The sequence below is a fragment of the Silene latifolia genome, chromosome 9 (assembly GCF_048544455.1).
Source record: "Silene latifolia isolate original U9 population chromosome 9, ASM4854445v1, whole genome shotgun sequence".
NCBI lineage: Eukaryota > Viridiplantae > Streptophyta > Magnoliopsida > Caryophyllales > Caryophyllaceae > Silene > Silene latifolia.
Genome location: NC_133534.1, coordinates 20,803,560 through 20,827,079, shown reverse-complemented (window position 1 = coordinate 20,827,079; position 23,520 = coordinate 20,803,560). Strand labels below are relative to the sequence as shown.

Sequence of the window (23,520 nt, the reverse complement as noted above, 5' to 3'; positions counted from 1 at the left end):
TGTGGAAATGTCGAAGAAGAGACTTGGGAGACTGAAGCTTCTATGTTAGCTAAATATTCTGAATTATTCTCATAAGGTATTCCTTTTCTTACTCTTTTTCCGAGTTTCTAAGCTTTGTATAATCATATTTAGTAAAGATAGTATTCTTACTATAGAATTTTAAACTAAAAGTTTGAAAATGCTTTTATGATTTTCAATGGTTTTAACATTAGTGAATGTTGAATCTCGTTGTTGGTGACGTCCCAATAATGGGTTTTCTCATTTATTGGTGTAGAAATAATTTTTATATCTTGATATGAATATGGATGTTCTTGTCTGATCAACAAGAGTATCACCGTTTCATTGAAAAGATACCTATATTTTCTTATAACTATAATTTCTCCTTCTAAGTTTCGAGGACGAAACTTTTTAAAAGGAGGGGTGATTGTAACGCCCCGTAAAATTCGGACCGTTAATATATTCCGAAAATAATTAATTAATCAAGTAAAATTTGACAATAATGTATTTAAAGTAAAAATAATTCAAAGAAATATAATTTTATTATATTTTGAAGAAAAGTATTTATTTTGATAGTTTTGAAATGTTTAAAAATAGTTTAAACCGTGTAAAATCTTTTATTTCGAAATAAGGGCGTATCGGGGGGAAAATGACAATTCGTTTGAACGTTGGGTAAACGAATTTGGAAATGGGTCGTGTGAATACTCAATTTTATTGTAATCTCGTGTTTAAAGACTTTGGACTTGACGGAACTTGCGTTTGACTTACTTGGTTTAATTATTATTGAAACGAGTCAAAAACCGACTCGTAAAAATCCCGACTAAAAATCCCGTACGTACTTTTTTCCTCCTTTTTTCTTCCTTACGCGGACCACACTCCCCCTTTTCTTGTTTTTTCTGATTTTGTTCTATCATCATCATCAACATCTTAAAAAAAAAAACCCAAAACACCATTTTCAATAAATCAAGCTCATTTTCGTCACATCTTACTCGTTTCTTATCCGTTTTTCGCATAATTTACCTTTCCGGAATCCTCTCGTCGCGATCTACAACTGGGTATAATTTAATTTCAGTTTTCTTGAAGTTTTTTTTAAGATGAAATTTCGGTATTTCGGTATATATGCTTAATTTTTGTGTTTTTATTGTTTAATTAGGTGAAGATTTGGAGGACGAGTTCGGGGACTCGTATATTATAGAGGATAGCGGCTAGTTGTTGTTAGGGTTTCGGTTTTGAGGTGCTAATTGCTCTTTTTTCTAGCTTAAGGTAACATATTTCGAGTTACTCGACGAAAGATCGTCACAATTTTTTATTTTTGTATGTTTGGTGATTTTTGTTTGAATAAGTAGTTTTCACATGTAAAATTTGTTGCATGCATGTTAATTTGTGCCTTTTGCTAGTTTAAATTATCAAAGTTGAATTGGGGACGATTAATTAATGTTCAGACGGTCTTTTATTATATAAAAATGGAAAGAAATGATGGTGTAGGGGGACGGGCAACAGGCCGGCAGCAGGCCCGTGGCAGGCCCACGGCTAGCCCACGGATGGCCCGGGTCGGTCCGTTGCTTGTTTCGCGGTTTTCCATGCTTTGTCCGTCATTTTAGGTTCATCAAGGATATAATTAGAATGAGTATACATGGTTAAACTTGTTAAGGGAATCATAAAAGTAGCTAAAAGTTATGCTAATGGTAGAAAAATTATGTTATATTGACAATTACCACATGTTAGGATAATTTACAAAATGAAATGGTAATTAATAGGCTCAAAATGAATTGTTATAGTGATAATTGTAATGTTTTGTTGATTGTGCCGAAAACTGAGCCTTAGTCCCTTTGACTGATGCGATGTCAGTTAATTGAGTGATTGGTCAGCCGCAATTTGACCCGTACCTGTCGCAGGGCTGGGGTTGCGGGTAAAAATTCGGTTGAATGATTTAGATAATCGGCCTTTTTCTTGTTTTAGGCCATTTATCAAGCTTTTGTTTACATGTATAGCTTATTGAATTTAATAGTGACTTGTATTGTAGAAATGGCCCTAGTTTCCCCTGAAGCCTTTAATATGGTTACTATTGTTAGAATTAGAAATTAGTATTGAATACTTGTTGAGGATTCTGTTGGGATTGTATGCTGTAAATAGACATTATAAGCCTTTCACATGATAGAATGCTAGAATTTATATTGATATGTAGGACTTTTTGCCCTCTTAAGGTTAAGTGGGTGTCTTACTTGACTTGTGTGGTGAGTCATGTGTGGTGTGGGCTAAAATATTCAAGCTGGGACTAGCTGGGACTAGGTCTTAGGTGAGTATTTCGGCCTCCATCATAGATAGGTCTTTATAGTCTTTGACGAGTATATGTTCACTGCTTGATAGCCTTTGTGTTCCTGACTAGTGGATGTTTATCCAAGTTGGGGCATGACCTCAGGTACTTATTTTGATAGTATGGGGTCAGCTTAAGTACTAGCCAACCCTTCGGTGGTGTCCTTAGGGTACTCACTTCACTTTGTTTTAAAAAAAAGTTGTGGGTCTTGGGTGCGGTGGTGTGTATCCGCATGTCTAGGTCTCAGATTTTTAGGCTAGGGTTGTGTTGTCTCTTGGCCATGTTTTCTTAATAGTAACCGCTGAGCCAAGATACCGGTTCGATTACCTTCCCTACCTCGTGGTATAGACTCGAGTTACAAAGTGACTATTGACGGTACTAAGAACTTATGCTTGTCTTTGATATATTGCCCTTTCTTGTTTGATGATTCTATGAATCATAGAAGGTGAGATGCAAGCCGGCTATGGTTGATAGAGTTTGAATTACAATTTGTTAAATGTTTCACATGTTAGTTTAGTTTGGTCAGTTTAGGGCTCATATGTTAGAATAATTGATAATTGAATTCTTTATCATCTTGTTTACATGTTTTATTACATGTTACATAAATTTTGACGATTCGTGGCTGGGAGGACTCGAAGTTACTCCCCACTGAATTGTGGCTTTCGTGTTTGTATAAAATGCGATTGACAGGTTGTTGATGCTTAGTTGGGGTCACAGACGGGCTAGTGAGCAAGGAACCTTGGACCTAGTTATGGCTATTTTATTAGTAAACCTTTTACACTTTTGGTTTGTATATAATTTGAAGGGACATATGTCTCCCTTTCTATTTTTGGTTTGTATCACTATATTTCCGCGTCTTAAGTTATGTATGTAAATTAGTTTATCAGTTGTTGCAGGGTTTTTGACACTCTTCTTGAGTTGGAATTGGTTGTGAATGGTTTAGTTAGAAAATTTTTTGAAATTGCAGGTTTTTGGACTAGTTGAACCATTTACAAACATATCCTACCAGTTTTTCTGTAGAATTTACGTATATAATTAAGGCTAGATTTAAGGGTGTCACATAAGATCATGCTCATTAGCTCTAAAGTTCCTAAGAATTTTTGGGCCGAAGCCGTAATCACATCTTGTTATATTTACAACCGTGTCATGATTAGAAAAATCATTGAGAAAACTCCCTATGAACTACTACGAGGAAGAAAACCTAATCTTTCACATTTAAAATGCTTTGGTAATAAATGCTTTGTGCACAATAATGGAAAAGACAACCTTGGCAAATTTGACGCTCGTAGTGATGAAGGAGTTTTTGTTGGTTATTCCGATCATAGTAAAGCATATAAAGTCTATAACAAAAGGACTATGAAAATGGAAGAAAGCGTTCATGTAATATTTGACGAATCTAGTCTTTTTGTGTCAAACACACAGGTTGATGATGAGGATGATGAATATGATGATGATTTTGAGATTGGTATGATCCGACATGATATGGATCAAGTGATGGAAGAGGCTGTGCAACAGTTGGAGCCACTGTTGCATGAGAAGGATGTCCAAAATTCAGGGGGAACTAATCGTCCTCCTACACAAGATGATGCTACCTCATCCAGGGGAAACAAGGATGGTGAAGAACAACCCAATACAACCATAAACGTACCACAATCACCTCCTTCAAACAATCCTCATGCAACAGTCCCCTCTACTGTTGCAGACGAACAAACTGAATCCTCTGACCCACTTATTCCCAAAAAATGGAAACACCAAAGTTCACATCCTTCATCAAATCTGACCAGTGACTTATCCTCTAGAATAAAGACCAGATCATCGCTTCAAAATTTCTGTGCACATAATGCCTTTATCTCAAAAATCGAACCAGACCATGTCACAGTAGCCTTGACTGATGAATGCTGGGTAAGTGCAATGCAAGAGGAATTGGAGCAATTCGAAATAAATAAGGTATTACATCTTGTCCCTAGGCCCTCCCAACGTACTGTAATTGGTACACGGTGGGTCTTTCGCAATAAGCTAGATGATGTTGGAGAAATCGTAAGGAATAAAGTTAGACTAGTGGTGCAAGGTTTTAACCAACAAGAAGGAATTGATTACGATGAAACCTTTGCACCGGTAGCTAGGCTTGAAGCTATACGAATGCTTGTAGCTTTTGCGTCTTTTCAAGGTATAAAGCTTTTTCAAATGGATGTCAAAACCGCATTTTTAAATGGATACCTTGATGAAGAAGTGTTTGTTGAACAACCTCCGGGCTTTGTAAACAACGAGTTTCCCAACCATGTTTTTAAACTTGATAAAGCACTTTATGGTTTAAAACAGGCTCCTAGGTCTTGGTATGATAGGCTTTCAAAGTTTCTATTGGAAAATGGTTTCATACGTGGGTCCATGGATAAAACATTGTTTATCAAGTCACAAGGAGATGAACTGTTGCTTGTGCAAGTATATGTCGATGACATTATTTTTGGTGCAACTAACAATGTTCTTTATAAGTACTTTTCTGATTTGATGACTTCGGAATTTGAAATGAGTATGATGGGAGAACTTGGATTCTTTCTTGGTCTTCAAATCAAACAATGTGAAAATGGAAAGATGATTCACCAATAAAAGTACTTAAAAGAAATGTTAAGTAAGTTTGGGTTGACTGATTCTAATCCTATTCCTACACCAATGGTGCCTAAAATCAAGCTTAATAAGGACGAAAATGGTAAGAGCATTAGTGAAAAGGTTTATCGAGGTATGATCGGTTCCTTACTTTACTTAACCGCTAGTCGACCCGACATACAATTTAGTGTGTGTGCTTGTGCCCGTTTCCAAGCAAATCCTAAAGAATCACATTTCAAAGCCGTCAAACTGATTTTTAGGTATTTGATTGGAACACAAGGGCTTTATCTTTGGTACCCAACTCACTACGAACTTGATCTTGTAGGTTTTTCGGATGCGGACTATGCCGGTGATACATTAGATAGGAAAAGTACTTAGGGCATTGCTACTTTCCTAGGACCGTGTCTCATTTCATGGGCTTCTAAGAAGCAAAACGTCGTTGCATTGTCCACGGCCGAAAGTGAATATGTGAGTGCCGCTCTATGTTGTGCACAAATTCTTTGGGTACGTCAACAATTGCATGATTATGGCCTTATTTTCGAGACTGCCCCTATATTTTGTGACAATACTAGTGCGATTAATATATCAAAGAATCCTATACAACACTCACGAACTAAACACATCGACATACGACATCATTTTTTACGTGATCAAGTTGAGAAAGGTAATATTTGTCTAAGCTTTTGTAAAACGGAAAATCAAATTGCGGACATTCTTACAAAACCGTTAGAAAGAGAACAATTCGAAAGACTTCGGTCGGAAATTGGTTTATTAGGTGACATATCGCTAAATTAAATCACTTTTTCAAATGATTGATTAGAGGAAGGATTTACATGTAATTAAATTTTAGTTAATATGGTTAAATGCATGCAAATGCCGAGCAAAATGAAATTAACAATTGTCTGTGTGCACTTGAGTTATTTTTGTATTGAGCTTCCCAAATCACTTTATGTCTCATCATACCTAAAGCCTACACCCTAGCCTCACTCTCTCAACACTCAACCGTCCACTCACCTTGATTAACTACACCAACCCCTCATTTACTTCCATGTTTCCATACTAAAACTCCCTATTACCCACTAAACAAAAACCAACCTTCACCTTTTTCGGTTTCCCAAAACCGTCAATACCCTTTCCCTCTCCACTCTCTTAAAATGCCTCCAAGGTTCTCAAAAGAGGTTCTTCAACTCAGAGATACATTTAACCCAAAATATATTGCCAAAAAAGAAAATGGCTCCCAAAACCACTGCCAAAACAAATGAGATCCTCTCTGCCACTGCCAAACCAACCGTTGCACGAAAGAAAACAACCGCCAAAAGGGGCGGTGGTCGTGGCAGAGGAGGAAGAAGTAGGAATCCTCCTATTTCTCTCCAATTAGATGCTGAAGTGGACTTTGACACCGATGAAGAGGACTTCGGTTCTAAGGGAACCAAAAAGGATAAAGACATTCGACAACCAAGTGATGTTGCCGAAACAAATGAAAAGGAAGATCAATCAAGTGAGATGAAAGAGGGGGAACTTGAAAGTGAGAAATCAAAAGAGGGAAAAGAAAGTAAAGAAAAATCAAAAGAAAGTGAGGAAAAATTAGAGGGAGACAAAGAAAAAGAAAGTGAGGAAAAATCAAAAGAGAATGAAGGTGATTCAAAAGAAAAGGAAAAGAAGGAGATTAGTGATGATAAAAATGATGCTGTTGAAAAGAATGATGATGATGTGCTCTTAAATGATTTGGTGAGTGAAAACTTGGAGAAGGATGAGATGGGTAAGATTGATGCAACTATGGCTTCAACTGTTGAAAGAGAAATCAGTCCCAATATTGAAGATCCAAAAACTGATTCAACGATGACGGCACATGTTGAAGAGGTAGTTGATGTTGAGGACCATGGTGATGCCAAAGAGATGTTTGATGATGGGCTTGACCCATTATTTTCGAAGCCGGCATCAAGAACCCGGTCCAAGCGAAAGATGCTTGAAATCTTCTGTGATGACGATGATGATGTGACACCGGAGGCATCCCCTCCAAAACCCAAAGTTACTCAAAGGAAAAGGGGATCCGGCTCAAAAAACAAGGCACTCAAACGGGCTCGTTATCATCGGGATTTACCAAGCATAAATGAGAATGAGATTATTGAGGAGAAGGTTCCACTCAACACATGCATGGACCTTGTTATTGCTCCTTATGGCGAATCATTCAAGAATGACGTCCTCAACCATCTTAGTTCTCTCGATCTTCCGGATGAGATCTTCAAGATATGCCACGGTATGCTGATTTGTTGCTTCCACAGTGGAAGGCGTTATAAGAAATCTTGGTATGACACCTCTATTGCTTTCAAATACTTTAAAGAGGCTATGTATGCCCAGGGTTGGGTGAATTTGTTGGACAAGTATAGTCCCATGTACTTGTCCGAAATCATCCAATTCTATGCAACGGTCAAGGTAGATGTTGCATCTGGCACTCTCTCTGCTTATATAAATCAGAAACCCTTTGTCCTTACAATCGACCAACTTGCTGCCCATCTGGATATATGTGATGTCGGGCTTACTTCCTTTCCCAAACGTGATTGGGGTGAAGTTGACGAGGTTACCTCTACCCAGGTCATGAAGGCTCTCCGACCTCATGATGACGATGGCCCAACCAATATCTATGCCTTTGAATTAACCGCACCCATTAGATTCATCTTTAACCTTGTTTTTCGTAACCTAGTCCCCAGCAACAATAGCCGTGGGAGATGTTCTCTCCTCGATATGCTCCTTATTCATCACATTGTCAAACACAAACCCATCAACCTTCCTCGCCTTATGTTTCACCAAATTCTTGAGATGTCCACTGAGTTCCAAAGCGGCAACTTTGACAAAAATGTCGTGGTCCCTTATGGTATGTGGCTCTCTATTATCTTTATGAGGGAGGGGTTAGTGTTGAAGGGAAGCCCCGCTATTGAAAAATTGAGTGAAGAAATGACACCAGGCCTTCTTTCTCGGATGAATTTGGAGATTAAGAATGAGAAATTGGAAAGGAAAAATCAGTCGGGTTCTACTGTTGAATTGGGTGTGGTGCTAGCAAAGTTGGATGAACTTCTCGGAATTGTCAATCGGTTGGTCAAAGAACAGGGCAAGTTAAGGGATGAGGTGGGTGATCTTCGCACTATGAATGAAGATCTACTTGAACGTCTTCAGATTACCAAGCCGAGTGCCTCATAAGCTCATGCCTCCCTAACCCGTCTATCTCTTTATGAACTTTCGCTCTTTGCTGTTTTTAAGACACTCTCTTGCACTTTCGGATGTTTGTTTTTTATCTTGCTTGAACTATTTGTGTGTGTTTAAATCGTGTTGCTTAACTTTTAAACATGTTTTATCCTCCTTTGACGATGTCAAGAGGGGGAAGTAGTTTAATTATGCTATGTGTGATCATCTTCTAACTCTTAGGCTAACGTCCTCCTTAATTATGTCTTAGCTCTCATGATTAGATGTTTTACTTTGGCCAAGCATGTTGCACCTTTCGACTACCTTGATCATGTTTATTAATTATGTTTATGTTGAATTGACCAAAGACCAACTAACCATGGGCTAAGGGGAAATATCACACATGTTTGGACTTGTCATCATCAAAGGGGGAATTTGTTAGAACATATTGGATTGATGATGCCAAGTCCCTTTGTTATTTGATTGTTTGTTCTTAGTTGAAATGATTAGTGATTGAAGCAATCAAATGGACATTCAACAATGATTCAAGATGACCAAGCTAATCAAGGAATTCAAGACAATGATATTTTCCAAGCCTTAGTCGAAAAATATAAGAGTAAGTGTAACATTCTCATTTAAGTCAAGTAATGGCAAAACCATGCAACGGTTGTGGTTTCTGGTACTATCATACGGAGGAGGAATTTCGACCAAATGTTTTTAAGTGTCAAAACTTTGCAAACTTTAAACCTTAAACATTTGAATTTTCAAAAGTTGAAAATAATCTGAAATTTTGGAGTCACAAGCCCACTTGACTAGGCCTCTAGATTTGTGCAAACACCTTTTACTAAAATGGCAAAGAAGACTTGTCAAACTTCTAAAGTAAGAAAAATTTTTTGCCATTTTGGTAAATTGTCACATGTTGAGTGTAGTAGCTTAAGTTTTCTGATTTCTTAAGCCCCAAGCCTATAGTCTAACACTTACCATCACTCAAAGCTATCATTTTAATATTGGATTTAATCTTTCTAAGTTGTACTTACCTAAGACTAAATCCACTATAAATAGAGTGTCTTAGTCACATTTATTTCTTAAGACTTCCAAAGCATTTATTGTAAAAACCTTGCAAATCATTTTTTCATTAAAAGTTTTGTTCTTCAAGTATTTGCAAAACGTTTTTCTGATTTTAAGTCTTCAAAATTGTTTTCGAAAAAAAAGTCAAAACCTCCAAGTATCGATTCATTGATTTGACATAATGAGTTTGTTCCATGATTCTCGTGTTAGATCTTCATTGTGATCTTCATGTTCATTTAGTGAACTCTTGAGATTCAAGATTCTGTAACACCTTGAGATAGAACCCATAAACTCTTGAAGCGGAGTAGCTTTAAGTTTGAGTGCAACCGGAGTAGGTTGGCGAGTTATTTTCACTGTAAGGGGTTTAGTAAGTTTGAGTAAATTTCTAAACAAGCAATAAAATAACGGTTGGACGTAGGCCTCGGAGTAGAGGCTGAACCAATTTTTAAAATGTCGTTTGTTTGTTCATTTACTTTTACGGTCTTCCACTTTGCTATTTCTCGCATGTACCTAATCAAGTTACGTGTCACAACACCTATCTTGTGACATAGAACTCATTGATTTTCTCGTGAACTTACATTCAATTAAGTTTCTCAAGTCTTGTACTTCAATATTCTTCACTTAAGTTAATCAATTAACCAAGTTAAGGATAAAATTTTTAAAAGGTACACCTAATTCACCCCTCCCCCTCTTAGGTGTTAATCGTTCTTAACTCTTCAGGGTCCATAAACCCGTCATCGCCCACCACATGAAACCGACGAACTGTTGGATTCGACCACGAGCAACAGGCTTGTTAATATCTGGCTGAGCATTCACTATTTTTCCAGGCTTGTTATCTGACGGATCACTCATTTTTTGTTCGATCAAAAAGTTTGTGTGTGTATATATTTATTGTGCTTTCACTACATATAATTATATAAGCTTAATGCTTCCTTGTTTACTTATATAGAACTACGAAACGCTGTCATCTTAATTCTCTAGGTCTTGCTTTTTACGGATTTTTAATTCTAAGATAAAGTTATGGCAGGTTGTTTAGTAGAAATTAACAAGCAACTAAAAAAATGGTTATTTGTTTTGGGTGTTAGACTACTTTTAGTTCATTTTTTAATATTAAGCAATGTGAAGTCGTTCATATATATGTTATGTTGTGAATTGGCCGGAAAGCAGCTTCTCTTTGTTTACGCAGTATGCTGCAGAAGATTGTAAGACTGAATGTTCGACTGATCGAGTTAAAAACATTTGCTAATTAACGAAATGTACTCTTAAAAAACATTTTGTGAGAGCGTTGAAAACTACGTCACACCCGTACAACTTAAACCATAGAGATGTTTAAAATCTCACACAACAGAAACAAAAACGGAAATTGAAACAGACGGCAAACTCGTAAACATCATAAAACAAACTCGATCAAATTTTGAACTTGGGCAGTTTCCCCTATGGAGATCTTCGACGTTTGATTTTAACAGAACCAATCGTCTGATTTCCACCATCATTTAAATTATATCCGGCTCGAACTCGACCATTTTCATTAGCATCAATATTGATTTCACCAACATTTTGAGCACCACCCTGATTCCTGTTGTTCCCTATGTCATCACCTACGGCATTATTGTTGGCAGCCGCTTCCAAACCTGCATTCAAGTTTTAGCATTAGTCAATTTCACGATTGATTATAATGACGAATGAATACCATACCGAATGTTCAACGCCCTTACTACCTACTCCTAGTTCAATGGGGTAGAGGACCGGCATTGCTTAGTCCTAGTAAAAACCAATAATGACCGAGTACTTGAATATACAATCATTGATGATCTAGTCCCGGTAATATGACCTATCTAGTACTTATAATCAGTGATCGTGTATATTCAAGTACTAGGTCAGTAGTAGCGGGACTAGATCATCAGATGATTGAGCCTTCACACATCAATGATCGTATATTCAAGTACAGGTCCAAACTTCAATCCCGACCTAACATAACTTACACCGATCAAACTTTGGATAATGACTGATTTAATACAACACATACAAATAGATCCAATCTAAAAGCGACCTAGACAAGGCTACCCGAATAAAACAAGACGACCTAATGTCGAAGATCTTTAAGGAGGAGACGGATTACTATAACTTTGAGAAAAATGACCCAATCCAAATGACCCCAGCTGGAGCCGAGTGAGTGACTTGACTAAGAGTCTAAAACTTGCATAATTTACAAATACATTTGTTTTGCCAAATCTGGTCCAACAGACCATAAGTGAATCATACATTTTTGAACTTTTTCACATAAATGGTGAGCTCAATCAAATTATAATGTAACTCAAAAACTTTAAAAAAAAAAAAACTCGTAAATATGCATCATATAAGCTCAAGAAAATTTGAGTCATTTGTCAAAAAATTACAATATAATTCGCAAACTTTAAAAAATTCATAAACAATACATATAAGCACAGTTAAACTTTAACATATTGTATATTTGTAATACCTTAGATGTAGAATCCGTTTTTCCCTCCATACTTGTAAAAACAATTTTGATCGGATATATACTTAAGGATCTATCTAATGATATTCTACTCATGAAAAAACCTAACGCATGTCACAACTCACAAGAACTAATTACATTTATACATCCGTATGAAACTATTTCAATAAATGTAACTAGTGTTAGTACTCAGTAGTACTAGTACAAAAGCAATATAATATACCTGTTTTATAGTTATATGATCGAAATATGAAGAGAAAAAAATGGAGACGAATAGAACTCGACACTATACACTATTCAAAAACATATTATATGGAAGGAAAGGAAGGAGTATAATTGAAAATGACCTTGTGTGTGGTACAAGCGCATTAGGCCCCATAAGCCCGTCATCGCCCACCACATGAAACCGGCAAACTGTTGGATTCGACCACCAGCAACAGGGTTGTTAATAACTGGCGGAGCATTCACTATTTTTCCTGGCTTGTTATCTGACGGATCACTCATTTTTTGTTCAAACTTTTGTGTGTAATATTGTGCTTTCACTACATATAACCTTAATTTTTTCTTTTTTTTTTTTGCTTCGTTGTTTACTTACTTATATTGAACTAAGAAACATTTGCATTTGTCTTTGTCTTTGTCTTTGTCTTTGTCTTTGTCTTTGTCTTTACGGATTTTTAATTCTAAGATAAGGTTAGGGCTGGTTGTTTCGTAGAAATTAACAAGCAATTAAAAAAAATGGTTATTTGTTTAGGGTGTTAGACTACTTTAGTTCATTTTTTTAATATTAAGCAATGTGAAATCGTACATGAATAGTAAAATACTTATCGTGTAAGTTTACCGGGCTACCTTTATTACACTAGATTAGACTTGTCAAAAGATGACTGAACCAAAAACACTGACTGAAATTCGCCTGAAACGATCCAACGCGAAAATAATCCGCACATTTAAGGTCAAGACCGGCTAAACCTGTAACCCGACTTGTAAATGGGCAAATTTATTTAAAAAAAGAACGTATTTAAAACCAATATAAAATAATTAAACTAATCTAAACTTTCAAAAATTTGAAATAAATTATGTTTATATTTGGTTTAACGCATAGTTTTACCAAATAATTAATTAATCAAATGATTAGCATGTAAATATAGTCACTATTTGCCACGTACGTGTATCAACCGATCAATCCAATACTTTATACCGTATAAAATTGCAATATATTGTCTAAATCCGCCTAAAATTGCAATATAATAATTTACCCTTATGGGTTTTCAAAAAAAAAAAAATTTGCAATATTGAATATATTAGCCAAAATACGCTTAGTCTTACTAATATCACAAATTAAATAATTATAAAAATTAACACAAAATATTTCTTTATGATGAAAATTAAGAAAATAAATATTTATAAAAAGACGTTAATTTGACCCATTTCTAACCCTAACATGACCCAAAACTACCTCTATTTTACTCGAACCTGGAATAACCGAACCTAAAACCCACTATCCTGACCCGTTTGATAGGCCACTTGACTCGACTCAGCCGTGTTAAATTATACCCAAATGCAATAGTACTTTACCGCCTAATTTGAAACTCGCATAATCATAGAGCATTATGTAGTTTATTATTTTGTGGAGGACTGATGTATAACAATTCTCGTTTAAGAACGGCATATCTACATCACTAAAGATCGATCGATAGAATGCCTACATCACTAAGATCGATCGATAGAATGCCTACTGCCTAAAAAGTAGCAAAAAGCTTGTCTCGTCTAACCAAGCTTCATTGGCCATGCATTGCGTTATATACCTGCTGTCGAGTTGTGGACACACACAATTAGGGATGGCAATGGGTAGGGTCTGGGTAGGGTCCGCCTAGACCCGGACCCGACCCGAGATTTTTCCTTTGGACCCGTACCCGACCCAGACCCGCAAGGGTCTAAAATTTGAGGACCCATACCCGGACCCTATGGGTAAGGGTAGGGTCTGCTGGTCTACCCGGGTCCGAGTTTCACCACTTTAAGAATAACAAGATTAACAAATATGGGGTATAATATTAAAAAAAAAAAAAATCATACTACTTTAACATTATGAGTTTATTAATCTGCCGTTAATGGTGGTTGTCGGTCGCCGGCTATTAGAGAGCAAGTTGCCGCGCCTATCACAAGAGTTGTGGTGGTGGTTTTCTTGTGTCAGTGGTGGAGTGGTGGTATTGTCAGAAGAGTTTGGTTGGGTTTTATCACTTTATGGGATGAGGGAAGAGAAAGAGACTTTAGTTGGGTTTCTACACCAGTATGAATTCAGAAAAGTTGTAATTTTTATTTTTTTTCTTTAATAAAGGGTCTAAGGGTCGGGTATGGGTCTCATAACTTAGACCCGGACCCGAACCCGAAATATTTTCTTAAGACCCATACCCGACCCATACCCATTGGGTCTGAAAAAATGAGACCCATACCCGACCCGTTAGGGTCCGACCCTCAGGGTCTGGGTCGGGTCCCCGACCCACTGCCATCCCTACACACAATTATATAATGCACGGTAATTAACAATAATCAGTGCTATTAAATGGGTGTAGGTCTATAGGATAGTCATGAACCATGAATCCATGATACTTAATCACGTGGCTAAAGCAAAACACTTCTGTAATACCCCCTCCCTTCAATTCCACATTACAAGTTTGTTTTTTCACGTTTGTTAACGCGTGTTTTACGTGCTAAATATTTTTAGCTACGTATTTCCATAAATTATAAGGTCTTTTGCCAAAACGACCATTATGTCAAAAATATTTTCTAAAATAACCATCTTATAAAACTATTTACCAAACTAACCATTGTTGTCAATTAGACATTAAGGGTCCGTTTGGATTGAAGGAATTGGAGAGAAGGGGAGGGGAGGGAAAGGGAGGAATTTAATTTCCTTTGTTTGGATAAAAAATATGGAAGAAAGGAAATGGAAAGGAAGAGAAATAAGAGGACTTATTTTCCCTCTTATAGAATAAACTATAATCTTTCCAAAGGTGGCAAGATTTGGAAAGAAAACATTATTTGGACTCTTATTATACCACAAACTGTGAAAATGGACAGAGTAAGCTAATAGACCGCCATTGATGAAGCTTGCAGTCGCCATTGATGAATATTATGAAGCTTTGAATATGAAAATATCTAAGAGAATTTAGTGAGAGAATTATGAGAGAGAAAGCTAAATTAAAATTGTGATTGATTGTATTAACTTAATCAAAATCTGTTACAGGATACATTTATATACAAACTAATGCTAACAGAATTGTAACAAACTTAGTAACAAACTCGGTCAAAGTTAGTTACACCTAGTCAACTAAGCCAGCTGTACAATGGCCATCTAGAACCTACTATTATCTACAACAAAAAAGTGCGGTGAGTCGAGTCTGTGCTTGTGAGAGCTCCATCATCGTGTCTCTTCTTCTTCTTCGATGGCGCAAAGACTGGTTTCATAGCCCCCCCTCAAGTTGGATGCGCATGAAAGGGAGTGAAATGCAATCCCAACTTGGAGGATAAAAATTGGTGCTGTTGAGTCCCCAAGGGCTTTGTCATATGATCAGCTAGCTGAAGACTAGATTTGACATGATTTGTACAAATTAAACCCTCCTGAATTCTTTCTCGTATATAATGGCAATCTATATTGATGTGCTTGGTACGCTCATGGAACACTGGATTTGCTGCAATGTGCTGGGCCGCTTTATTGTCACAATTAAGCTGAATGGGAAGAGGAACAGTGACACCAAAATCCTGCAGCAGACCTTGTACCCAAACAATCTCTGAAGCTGTGTAAGACATAGCTCTATACTCTGACTCTGCAGAACTTTTTGAAACGGTTTTTTGTTTTTTTTGTTTTCCATGAAATAAGTGAATCACCTAGGAATACACAATGACCAGTTAAGGACCTACAACTGAACTTGCAAGTTCCCCAATCAGCATCACAAAAAGCTTTTAAGTTAAGGGTGTTGTTTGCAGGATAAAAGAGTGTAGCCTCAACAGTACCTTTAAGGTATCTTACTACATGAAGTGCAGCCTGAAAATGAGGTTCTCTAGGCACACTCAAAAACTGGCTAAGGTGTTGTATAGCATATGACAAGTCAGGCCTAGTGAGATTAAGATACAACCTGCCAACCAGTCGTCTGTATATTTCTGGATCAGGAAGAGGAACACCTTCATCAGTGGTTAAATGCAGTCCCCTTGGTAAAGGAAAATCAGCAGATTTTGCATCTTGCAATCCTGTATCTTTGAGGATGTCCAGAACATATTTTCTCTGGTTTAACAATATGCCCTCTGCAGTCTGCAAAACTTCTAAGCCCAGAAAGTATCTGATGAATCCAAGATCTTTAATAGTGAAGGCCTGATCCAGGGATTTCTTGAGAGTGGCTATAAAACTGAGGTGATTACCAGTAATGAGAAGATCATCTACATATACAAGCACTATAGTCACAAGATCATTCTCTTTTCTCATGAACAAGGAGTAATCACTTTTAGATTGAATAAACTGATGGGATAGAAGGAGTTTTGTGAGCTCAATGTTCCATTGCCTTGATGCTTGTTTGAGACCATACAAGGATCTCTTCAGTTTGCATACCTGCCCTGGCAATGCTTTATTGTATCCTTCTGGTGGCAGCATGTATACTTCTTCATCTAAGAAGCCATGAAGAAATGCATTATTAATGTCTAGCTGATGGATTCTCCACTGTCTAGTTGCTGCCACTGCCAAGAATATTCTCACTGTCACAAACTTGGCAACAGGGGAGAAGGTGTGTTTGTAATCTTTACCTTCTACTTGACTATATCCTTTAGCCACAAGCCTGGCTTTATGTCTTTCTACACTCCCATCAGGTCTAAATTTGACCTTGTATACCCATTTTGAACCTATAGCCTTGAAACCAGCAGGCAAAGGAACAAGTTCCCAAGTTCCATTATCTTCCAATGCTTGAAGCTCCTTGGACATGGCTAACACCCAGTTAGGATCTCCCTTTGCTTGACCATAAGAGGAAGGCTCAAATGTTTGGATGACAGCATTCAAGGAAGCTGCCTGAACAGACTGATTATTGCTGGCATCAACAGAATCCTTCTGTATAATGCTCTGGATCTTGGGAGGGACAACAAACCCCTGTAACCTGGAAGAAAGAGTCTTAGGCCTGGCAGACTGTCTGGTTACAGGTGGTGCAGCAGATGTATGATTGGAAACCAGTGAATTGGTAGTAAGATTTCTATTATGTGTATTATTAGTAGAAATAGGAGAATTAGTATTAGGAGTAGGTGAGATACTTGCTGTATTATTTGGTAATATGTCTGTATGAGAATTCAAATTAGGAGAGGAAATAGAATTTGGCTCATCATCATCAATAGAATGAGCAGGAAAAATGTAAGGATCTGTGCTTGAATTTTCATTATGATTATGAAAAGGAAATTTGTCTTCCAGAAAAACAACATCTCTACTTACAAATATTTTATGATTATCAAGATCAAATAACTTGTATGCTTTTTGCCCAAAAGGATACCCAATGAACATACACCTCCTCCCTTTGGGAGCAAACTTATCCTTAGTCAAGGAATTAATGGGAGCATAACATAAACATCCAAAAGTTCTAAGCTCCTCATAAGTGGGTATTTTGCCAAATAAAACCTCATAAGGGGTCTTCCACCCGAGTACTGGTGAAGGAAGTTTATTGATGATGTATGTAGCAGTCAAAACACTTTCTCCCCAAAATCTTTTAGGTAGTTTAGCATGTAACATCATAGCTCTAGCAGTCTCAATCAAATGCCTATGCTTCCTTTCAACCCTACCATTTTGCTGAGGTACCCCTGGTACACTCTTTTGATGAAGTATACCTCTTTTAGCTAGAAGTCCTAAACAAGTATCTTGGATGATTTCAGTACCATTATCACTTCTTATCACTTTGACAGAAGAATTGTAAAAATTCTCTACCTAAGCTAGGAAATTATCCAAAATAGATGCTACTTGAGTCTTGAATTTTAGTAGAAAAGTCCAAGTCACTCTAGTATAATCATCTACAATAGTGAAAAAATAGTGTGCACCAGTAACAGAAGCTATTTTATAAGGACCCCAAAGGTCAACATGAACAAGTGCAAACTTACAGTCTGCCCTATGAATACTTCTGGCAAATGGTAACCTATGAATCTTAGCTTGTAAACAAGTCTCACAATCATAGTGCTTCATGTCTTTACAAGGAACAACATCAATATGTTGCATTTTAGACAATGAAGTGTGCCCTAGTCTGGCATGTAAAAGAACTACATTATTATGTTTATTACAATTATCAAAACTAGAACAAGAACAACTAGCAGCAGTAGCTATTGCATTATTATCAACTGAGAACCTTGCAACTCTATGCTTGAGCTTGTACAGGCCTCTTTCTTGTAAACCAACACCAACAGGAATGCTAGAAGCAGGGTCCTGGATCACACATTTATGCACAAAGAACTGAATTAGCAATTGAGTGGTAGATAATAGTTTGCCTACTGATAGCAAATTATGCTTGAATGCAGGAACGTATAAGACATTATGCAATTTAATGCCAGATTCTAGTGTAATATGACCTCCATATGTGACTAACTGAGAAGAACCATCAGGTAAGCCTATTAAGACTGGCTTTCTAAGTAATTGCAAACAATCAAAATAGTGCTTATGACCAGTCATGTGGTCAGTAGCACCAGAATCTATAATCCAAGCATCTTTACAAGTATCACAAGCCTTTTGATTAGCAAGAGTGATACCTGCAAAGTTCACAGAAGCATCAGAATAATCAACAGGAGAATCATTCTTGGCCTGTTGTATTTGCATCATGTGATTGTAAAGAGCGATCAAGATGGCAGATCAAACTGTCTTGGTGTAACTGCGGAAGAGCATCTTCTTTGTTGATAACCGATGGAGAACCCTGTTGAAACGTGCAGAGCCACAAAACCTTGCCGATTTTGACTCGACTGTCTTTGTGGAGCATACTGAGCACCATATTGTGAAGTAGAAGGAGTAGCGAGGATACTGAAAATCTTGAGTAGGTCAAGGCTAAACATAGGTCCACCAAAGAAAGATTAGCGAGAAAACCTGGCTAAATACTTAGCCTTTAACTCAGGGAACTTAATAAAGCAAGACTCAGGAAGATGACCTTTCTTGTTACAATGATAGCACCATCTATCATCAACCTTAGTCTTCTTTTCTTCCTTTTTATCATCTCTTTTCCATACATTCCAGGGACCCTTACTTTGACCAGTAGCTCTAGACGCATTTAATGCACTGACATCTTGTGAAGGACTGACTATGTGAGAAATCAACTTTTGACTCTCTATTTGTTGTATGATGGAATAAACCTTGTTAAGAAGTGGTAAAGGATCCATAGCAAGGATATTAGACCTAGGATGTTCATAAGCATCACTTAATCCCATGAGAAAATTGAGGACCTTCTCTCTTACTGACAAATCAAGCATTTTCTTATACAGATTACAAGAACACTTCTCCATAGCACCACAATTACATTCAGGTATTGCTTCTAACTCATCAATGTCATCCCAATGACGTTTCAATTTAGTAAAATATTCAACAACTGAATCATTACCTTGTGAAATATTTCTCAATTCTTTCTTTAATTGGAAAAGTAAAGGAGCATTTGATTGTCCATACCTCTCACAAAGATCAGTCCATAAACTCTTAGCAGACTTACAAGAGATGAAATTCTCCTTGAGATCTTGATCAATGGAGTTCAATAACCAGCAACGGACCATATAATCACATCTGATCCACTGAGAATACTTTGGGGAGGTCAATGCAGGCATAGTCACAGCTCCAGTTAAGAAACCTTGCTTATTTTTGGTTCCTAACGCCATAACCACACACCTGCTCCAGGACATGAAATTTTTACCAGAAAACTTCGTGTTGCCTAACTCCATTCCAGGCGAGTCAGAATTTGATAAGAACATAGGATCATCATGAGGATTGCTATATGAAGCATCAGAAGTTACAGTCTCATTCGTCATACTTTGATTAATAGAGTAAAAAGACGCGAATTTGATGAACAAAGAAGAAAATGAAACACAATTGATTTGATCAAAGTTACGGAAAAGAAAAACAACAAAGGAATGTAAAATCAGAGTTAATATGCGGAAGTAAAAGGAAAATAAGCAGAGGCAGGCTAGTCCTGCTCTGATACCATGTGAAAATGGACAGAGTAAGCTAATAGACCGCCATTGATGAAGCTTGCAGTCGCCATTGATGAATATTATGAAGCTTTGAATATGAAAATATCTAAGAGAATTTAGTGAGAGAATTATGAGAGAGAAAGCTAAATTAAAATTGTGATTGATTGTATTAACTTAATCAAAATCTGTTACAGGATACATTTATATACAAACTAATGCTAACAGAATTGTAACAAACTTAGTAACAAACTCGGTCAAAGTTAGTTACACCTAGTCAACTAAGCCAGCTGTACAATGGCCATCTAGAACCTACTATTATCTACAGTCAGGTGCAGTGAGTCAGGGTCTGTGCTTGTGAGAGCTCCATCATCAGGTCTGTCTTCTTCTTCAGTATGGCAGCACCTGGTTTCATACAAACATTCTTCAATCCTCCATCCATTCTTCATCTCCCTCCTTCCTCCCCTTCCATTTCCCTTCATAATTTTTATTATCCAAACATCCACATCCCATTTGCCCTCCCCTTCTCTCCCCTCCCTTCACCTCCCCTCACTCCTCCTCCCCTCCCCTTCCCTCCTAAAATTGTATCCAAACGGACCCTAAATCTTACAAAAACTAACTCAAATTGTCAAATTTTCCCCCCAAAAAAATCATTGTGTCAATATTATATTAACCATCTTACATTAGTTTTTAAATTTAATTTATCGATCAAGTTTTTGAGGAATCTGATATCTACCTTTTTCTCCGCATAATCATACCTGTAATTCACTCCATACACCTCAATTTTTCTCTTTCTTGAAGTTCAGCTTGTTTTATCAATCAAAATTTGACAATTCTTAACCTTGATTTATTATTAAGATTTTCTTATTTACAAATTGAGTAAAGATGCTTACATATTTTAGCAATTTTCATAGCATTGCAAGACATCGAGCATATTGTTATATAATCATTGAGGTATTATTGTTATGGATGGATAATTAACCTATTTAATCATATCATTACCGAAATGGAATAATAGTTCATGCTTTCTTGTTATTATAGTTAGCATAGGTAGTAATTTATGGATGAAAATACGGTAGTAGTTTTACAGAAGCTGAAATTCAAAGTTTGTGCAATTGTGTGTACCAAGAGAGGAGGAAATGAAGCAAAGAGAGAGGAACAAAATGTAAGAAGAAATATTTATATTGAATTTAATGATTAATCAAGTATTAATGGTTAGTTTGAGAAATAGTTTTGCATAATGGTGTTATATTGGAAAATACTTTTAATGTAATGGTCATTTTGGTAAAAGACCCAAAATTATAAAAGTTAGATATTCTTAATGTACCCCTAAAGGCGAATCAAATAAGATATCACATGAATATATTTTCACTTATATATCGAGAGAAAATCGACATTGAAATATTGAATGTACATTTGTGAATAGTGTACAAAAGAGAAACTTGTAATGTGGAGTTGAATGGAGGGAGTAATTTTGTTCTCACAAGTCACAACTATCAATATGACATTCTTTTCATTGTTTATACACAAATTCTTATATGTAAATGTTTATACAATTTAGTGAATAATTACATTATAAAATGTATGTATATTATATAGTACAAAGGCTTTGTTTGGTAAAATTAACTGAAAACGTAGCTGAAAACTGAAAAGGTAGCTGAAAACTGAAAAACTAACTGAAATCTGAAAAGGTAATTGATAAGGTAGATGGAAATTAGGAACTGATAAGTAGCTGATTATATAAAAAAGTGTTTGACAAACTAACTGAAAAGGTAACTGATTTTGATAAAATGACGTAAAAGGATATGATAATTACTTAATAGTATAAATTTAAGGGTAAAAACGAAAAATCAAAGCAAATCAGATACATGAAATCTCAAATGCTACTCTAGGTAACATTTCATTTCAGGTAGCTTATTTGGTTAAATAGGCTACTTACGAACGCGTACAAAAAAAATAAGGTACCTGAAATTTTTGTTAAATAAGCTACTTTGACCAAATCAGGTACCTGAAATGCCTTGCCATCGAGAAAATAAGGCAAGAAATTCCATGATTTATGCTAATTGATTCCTAATATAATGCTCTCTATATTTACAATGTAAACACATCAATGATTGCTTGATTCATGGGATTGTGATTCCGATTGATTGTCTGAATTATTGGTTTGTATATTCTCAATATGCCCCCGCAAGTTGGATGTGCATGGCAAGAGTCTAATCTTGAGTCGTAGTTCATGGGAGCGGGTACGATGTAGCAGTTTTGTTAAGGCATCAACTTGTTGGTCTTTGCTTGCAATATGTTGAACCCGGATGCAGGGACGAAGCTAGGGTAAAATAATGACCGGGGCCGCTTTTCACTTTGTCGACGCCGATACTCATTTATCCTAGACCTCGTACCATTACTTTAGCATTTTCGATGTTTTTTAGAATTTCTAGATTAAGATATACGAAACCTACAAATTAATATTTTTTTCATGTAATAGACGGTTCTATTATAAATAAAAAACGGTCTGATTTAATTCTCATTTATCCATCTTTTGTAGAGCATTTTCTATTTACATGATGAAACAAATCAAAACATAAATGATAATAGACGGTGCTATTATAAATTATGGTGAGACTGAAATAGCTTTGAGAAAGGCCTGATTTATTAAATGAAAGGCGCTCATAAAACAATCACTAATGGTAATGTGTTTGCTAAATAACGATCTTTTCCCAATGATATAAAACGGTTTCCTACTTTCGCATTACAAGAATCCTTGTTGACTTAAAAGTTAAAAATATAATAGGTCAAGGGACATAGTATATAAAATCTACTATAATCTAGGCTATATAAGAAAAATTGTGAAGAAAAAGAAAGAAGCAAATAACAAATCCAAAAAAAACAACAGTTCCTGGAGTCGAACTCAAGACTTCATAGACTGAGGTCACAATTGCATGAAGTTTCTACCCCTCCGACACTATAGTCAATGATGTTTATTATTACTACTGTTCAGTACTTGAGCCTGAAATTATCACCCGGGCCATGGCCCAATTGGCCATGCCTTAGCTTCGTCATTGCCCGGATGGTTCGTAGTTGAATTTGTTCTCGAACAAAGTGAAGCGATAAGGCAAGGTGCTTCATTCTTGAGTGAAAAACCGGGTATTCCGCATATATAATAACTTGTTTTTGTCACTGTGCGATGTTAAGATCTGAAGTTCAGAGGATCGGTGTTTAAGTACGTCTCAATTTTTTGACTTTCTACATGGTACCCCTACATTTTTTAAAACATACATAATACCCCTAATTGTTTTCTTTATGACTAAGTTTACCCCTAAACTTTATTTTCGGTCAATTAAACTCAGTTTTAGGCGTTAAGTGATTATTTAGACGCGTAACCAAGCTTGTCATTTATCATTCCATGACATAAGGACTCTATTAAGCTTGTTCCGGGTGTAATTCCAGAGCAGATATTTGTTACCACTCGTAGCTTTGTAGAACGATGTCTTTGCTTGAATCCTCCTTGTGGTCTCCTGAAACGATGAACAAACTGAGGGCTCGGCTTTGGCCGAGCGTACTCACTCCGACGCTCAAGTCAGTAAACTTAGAGAGGTAAGTTGTTGTTACTTGGCTAAACGTGTATTGTAGAGAGATAAGGAAGATGTTACCAGATGAATAGTGGTTATTAGGTTAATTTGTGGATCCTCTCCTCAATGAAGGTTGAGGAGTATTTATAGACTTT

At 36.5% G+C, this 23,520-nt stretch overlaps 1 protein-coding gene and 1 long non-coding RNA gene across 2 annotated transcripts; one reads left to right on the top strand and one right to left on the bottom strand.

Moving 5' to 3' along the window:
• Nucleotides 1-917: 917 nt before the first annotated feature.
• LOC141602502 (uncharacterized) lies at nucleotides 918-3,371 on the top strand. Its single transcript, XR_012524486.1, has 3 exons — nucleotides 918-1,052; nucleotides 1,151-1,260; nucleotides 3,002-3,371. It is a non-coding gene; the product is annotated as an uncharacterized LOC141602502 (long non-coding RNA).
• Nucleotides 3,372-10,440: 7,069 nt separating this feature from the next.
• Nucleotides 10,441-12,173, bottom strand: LOC141602501 (uncharacterized). Its single transcript, XM_074422755.1, has 2 exons — nucleotides 11,981-12,173; nucleotides 10,441-10,788 (listed from the first exon to the last, which is right to left on the bottom strand). Exons 1-2 carry the CDS (start codon nucleotides 12,135-12,137, stop codon nucleotides 10,592-10,594), a joined length of 354 nt encoding a protein of 117 aa, XP_074278856.1. The 5' UTR covers nucleotides 12,138-12,173; the 3' UTR covers nucleotides 10,441-10,591.
• Nucleotides 12,174-23,520: the final 11,347 nt, after the last annotated feature.